The 5,341-nt window shown below is 36.6% G+C and overlaps 1 protein-coding gene across 5 annotated transcripts in view; it reads left to right on the top strand.

The window, feature by feature from the left end:
• Scaper (S-phase cyclin A associated protein in the ER) overlaps positions 1-5,341 on the top strand; it is a 349,156-nt gene that overhangs the window by 9,181 nt on the left and 334,634 nt on the right. For 4 of the 5 annotated variants that reach the window (XM_026779044.1, XM_026779043.1, XM_026779042.1 and 1 more), the window contains exon 2: positions 4,017-4,080. Coding sequence is in view for 4 of the 5 variants with exons in the window: in XM_026779043.1 (XP_026634844.1) it covers positions 4,075-4,080 (6 nt within the window). In the remaining variant the exon portion in view is untranslated. Of the gene's footprint in view, positions 1-3,257; positions 3,302-4,016; positions 4,081-5,341 lie in introns of those variants that run through there. The other variant, XM_026779041.1, reaches the window with a different exon arrangement.

Below are 5,341 nucleotides of genomic sequence, written 5' to 3'. Positions count from 1 at the left end.
TCCTGTTTAACTTTGGTATATGGTATTTATCTAAAAAAGTGTCCATTTCTTTTACATTTTCCAGTTTTGTGGCATACAGGCTTTTGTAGTAAGATCGAATGTGTTGTTCGGTTTCCATATATTTGAATTTTTAAGTTTTCTTCTCATTAATGATTTTTATAATAGTGTAATATCATATGTGGTCATACTATTTGTTTTGTGGCATAGCATATAATCAATCCTAGAAAATGTTCCATTTGTGGTTATAAATAGTATATACTCTGCTGCTGAATGTAATATTCTAAATAGGTTAGGTTCATTTGATCTGTAGTATTATTCATGTTAACTAATGGTTTTGTGCCCAGATCTGTCCTTTCTCTAAAGTGGGTTATTAGGCTCGTAAGATGGGTCAAAAGGCAAGATGCTGATCCCTGAGACCTACATGGTTGGAGGGTAGAATTGCTGTGGCATGCGTGCACCTCCCCAATGAATAAGAAACTGTGCTATTTTTTTAATGTGTGGTATTAAAGACCTTAGTATTAGATCACTATACTTTTTTCTTCATTCCTGTTAAAATTTGTCCTATCTTTTCAGTTACTCTGAGTTTGGGATGTAGTTATAATTGTTATATTTTCTGAGGAATTGACTTTTCCTTATCATATGATGACGTTTTTGGCAATTTTTGACTAAAAATCTGTTCTGTTTGGTAAAATACCTCTGTTTTCTTTGGGATATCATTTACATGGAATAATCTTTTTCAATCCTCCCACTTTCAGCTTATTTTCTTCCTGAAGGATAAAGTTGCTTATTGACAGTATGCTGTTTGATCATTTTTTTACAAATTTGTTTAGCTACTCTTTCCTTTAGATTGGGGGATGTAATCCATTTATAGTAGTGGTAGATAGAAAAGCCTTTACCACAATAGATGGGTTCTGATTTATACTTCTTTCACTGTCAATTTCTCTCCTGATATTTTCTTTGTGATTTTATTTTTAAATAATGATGTTTTTATTTTTTTATTTACTATAGGTTTTTCTCTGTGTATTTACTATAGGTTTTTCTCTGTGGTTATCATAGGTGTACATAAAGCATCCTGCAGTTATAGTCTGTTCTAAGATGCTAAAACATTAGCTTCAACTGGTTTACACCTATAATCTCAGCACTCAGGAAGCAGAGGAAGGAGGATTGTGTATTAGAGGTTAGCCATGGTAAAATAGCAAAAACCTGTCAAGAAAACAAAAGCATGCCTTTAGTTCCAGATGTTGGGAGGCAGAAGAAGGTATGGATTGCTGTGAGTTCTTGGCCAGTTTGCTCTATGTAGTAGGTTCCAAGTCTGCCAGGGTTACATAGAGAGACTCTATCTCAATTCCCTTCCCACTAGAAAGAAGAACAAACAAAAACAAAACAAAACAAAACAAAAAAACCCCAAGCAAACAAAACAAAAAACAAAAAAATCAAAACACCTTCCAAGCAAAAACAATAAACACACACATAAAATTGCATTAACAGTCTATGTTAATGATGTCCTAGATTACAACTTTCATGTATTATGCATCTTTATAAATTGTTGAAATTAATAGTTTTTTATTTAGTGTTTTGATCAAAGTTTGCTCTGTCATCAAGACTGGTACTGTACTTCTGGCCCCAAGTGGTCCTCCTTTCTCAGTCTCCTGAGAATCCTGAATTACATGTGCCATTCACTCAGCTTCATTTCCTTTCAATGTTTGCGTTTTAACTTTCTTGTTAGAGTTAAAAGTTATTTCATACCATCACTGTGGTGATTTACCCTTCATGTGGTTAGCACCCTTTCATTTCTTGTAGGCTAATCTGGTGGTGATGAGCATCCACAGCCCTTGCTTGTTTGGGAGGGTTGCAGTTTTACATAGGGGTCATTGTGAAAGTCACATTGGCCAAGACAGAGAAGGGACCCCAAGTACAAATCTCTGAGGCCCAAGTCTTAAGAAACATAAAGAGGCCAGTGTGGCTGGATTGGAATGAATACTGGCAAGGAACAGTGAAGGATGGGAAAAATTTGGGGTGAGATAGCTGACTGTGAAGACTGACTTTCACTTGAGTGACGTGGGGTGGGGTTGGAAGTTTGTGAGCATGGGCAATGCATATGAAGAATACAGTGGTTTACCCATGCCTACATCATGTACAATGTCATTCACCTCCTTAAAATTCATCTATGTGTTCACAGAGCTGCATGTCTGTACCAGAGTGGATTTTGGGACATTGTTCCCACCGTAATAGCCTGTTCTCATTTGTGGTTACCTCCATTTTTCTCCTCGATTCCTCTACATTTTGACTCCATTATTTATAATTAATTATTCTGGACAGTTTATATAAATGAAATCATACATATGTGATCTTTTATAACTTTTTTATAATGTATAATGTTTTCAGAGTTCACCTGTGTTTAAATATGGGAATTTAATACTTTTTATGGCCAAATAATCTTATATTATTTGGTTATATCAAATTGTGTTTAATCTTTAGCCAGTGGGTATTATGCCATTTTGATTATAGCTTAATAATGCTATTATGAGCATTTGTAGTTATTTTTGGGGGGCTATCTGTGTGTGCATATTCTTGCACTTGAGATGCTGATTTAAAATTATATTCTTACAGTGCAGGCAACTGAGTCCAGGCCCACAAGTATATGAGGCAAAAACTCTACCATTGGGCCACACCCCAGCCTGAAAGTATATTAAAAGAGCATATTCAATTGATGAAAGCTATAGGACTTGGTTCTTAGAATTAGAATGTTTGATTTCATCTGCTACTTTTATTCAGTGGTTCTTGTTACAGTGGTTCTTGTTACACACACAGACACATGCGTGCGCACACACAGACACACACACACACACACACACACACACACACACTAGTTTCTCTGCTTTGTGTTTCTTTTGAGTGAACATTTTATTACATTAAGTAGGTATCCTGAAAGGTAAGGTCCGTTCTGTGAGGATACTTACATAAAAGGTGATTAAAATGTTCTGATAAAATTTTAGTTTATGGAAGTTTTTTTCTTAAAGATATGTTTTTATTTTATGTTAATGAATTTTCTTGCACGTATGTATACCATGTATGTGTCTGGTGTCCACGGAAGTCAGAAGAGGGAGTCAGAGTCTTGGATCTGAAATTATGGATGGTTGAAAGCCACCATGTGGATGGGTGCTGGGACCTGAACCTGAGTCCTCTGCAAGAGCAACAAGTTCCTATCACCATTGAACCACTCTCCAGCCTCCATTTTATGGAAATTCTTAAGGAGAGGTTACACATTATTTTCTGTGTTAAGTTGGAGATTATTAATAAGGTAAGTTAGATAATATTATTACAAATGAAATGGAGAAGGCAAGAGTGGATTTCCCACAATAGGGATAAATGTTCATGGAAGTTTTTTTTTTAATTAAACATTATGAATTGGATCAAGATAGGAAATATGGGACTAGAAAGATGGCTCAGCAATTAAAAACACTTGTTGCTCTTGCACAGGACCCAAGTCTGGCTCCTAGTACCCACAGGGTGGCTCATAATCCTCTACAATTCCAGTTCCTGGGGGCTCTGATGCCCTTTCCTGCCTTGACAGGCACATATACTAGGTACATGTGGATTACATTACATGCAGACCCTTAAATATTAAATAAAATTAAAATATACTTTTAAGTCAAGCATATAAAATGTATGGGTGTGTTTTGTGTAAAGATATATACTGAAAAGAAGTTTAGTGCCTCTGGATTAGGATATACTATGATAGTCCTGTAATTAGTGTTGTTTCTTTTTCATTTTGGAGTATTAAGGTACTCTTCAGGGTGGAGTTTTTAAAGCTTACTGTATCCTGTGTATCCTAACAGACAATAAAATGTAGTTTTATTCACTTTTTATATTTACTGTAATGAGGAACATGGAGGGTTAGATTTTAACTTTTAATGATTACATATGATTTTATGATAATGCTATGAGTAAGGAAATATATATATATATACTTATACATGTATATGCATATACATACATATATATTTTAATTGCAGGAATCATAACCCATGGGATTATGTGTTAAGTGATCTTGCCAGGGAAGAGAATTAAAAAATGATGGTAAGTACATCCATTTTAATTTTATTTCTTTGTTTGTTTATCAGTGTTACATGTGCCATAGTGTGTGCCTGGGAAGATCAGAGAACAGGTTTCAGGAGTTGATTGTTTTCTTCCACCCTATGTGTCCCTGGGATCAAATTCGGTCATCGTGTGTAAACGAAGGTTTTTCTTTCCCACCCAGCTCTGAAGTCCCTTCTAAATAATCACTCGGGTTTAATATTAATTAAAAGCTATTTGGACTATTTTAGCATGGATTCTAATTGGTCTTAATAATAAAAACCCAGAATCAGATATTGGTTAATACTGAAAGAGCAGAGAAGCAGAGCAGCCAGCCACTAGTTCTTACCTATAAATCCTTAGACCAAAGGGGCGATTTGGTCCTATGAATCCTCAAACTGCATCTGTCTCTGCAAATCCTCAGACTGTCCTGAGCTCCTGTCTCCTTCTGCCTTATATTTTTCACTCTATCCATCCATATCACTCCTGTCTCCACCTCCCTCTTGCTGGGATTAAAGAATGTGATCTTAAGTGCTGGGATGACATTTTTGTGAGCTCTGCTTCTCTTTTAGACAGATCTTGTATAGCCCAGGGTGGCCTTGAACTCACAGAGATCCATCTGCCATTGTGTCTGAGTGCTGGGATTAAAATTGTATGCCACCACTGCCTGGTCCCTATGGCTAACTAGTGATTTAGCTCTGCACTCTGATATTTAGGCAAGGTTTTTTTTTTTGTTATAGCATAAACAAAATATTACCACACCTATAACTCGGGCTTATTACTTACTAGCTATTTTATCTTAAATTAACCCATTTCTATTACTGTATATTTTACCCCGAGGCTCATGGCTTGTAATTTCATTTTTCAGGATGTCCTGCTCATTTAGTGTCTGGGTGGTATCTCCCTCTGACTCTACCCTCTTCTCTCTGTATCTCTGCCTGAATTTCTTGCCTAGGTATACTCTGCCTTGCTATAGGCCAAAATGGCTTCTTTATTGACCAATGATAGGAATACATATTTATAGCTTACAGGAGAATTATCCCACAGCACTTGGTCTTGGCAGCAAGTGCCTGTACCCACTGAGCTGTCTCCCTGGCCACTGTGATCAAGCTGGCTTAAAAAACTAACTTTAGGGGCTGGAGAGATGGCTCAGTGGTTAAGAGCATTGCCTGCTCTTCCAAAGATCCTGAGTTCAATTCCTGGCAATCACATGGTGGCTCACAACCATCTGTAATGAGGTCTGGTGCCCTCTTCTGGCCTGCAG

The sequence above is a fragment of the Microtus ochrogaster genome, chromosome 5 (genome assembly GCF_000317375.1).
Source record: "Microtus ochrogaster isolate Prairie Vole_2 chromosome 5, MicOch1.0, whole genome shotgun sequence".
NCBI classification, from domain to species: Eukaryota; Metazoa; Chordata; class Mammalia; order Rodentia; family Cricetidae; genus Microtus; species Microtus ochrogaster.
The sequence above is the reverse complement of the archived record's forward strand: the minus strand, read 5'-3'. Positions and strand labels throughout refer to the sequence as shown.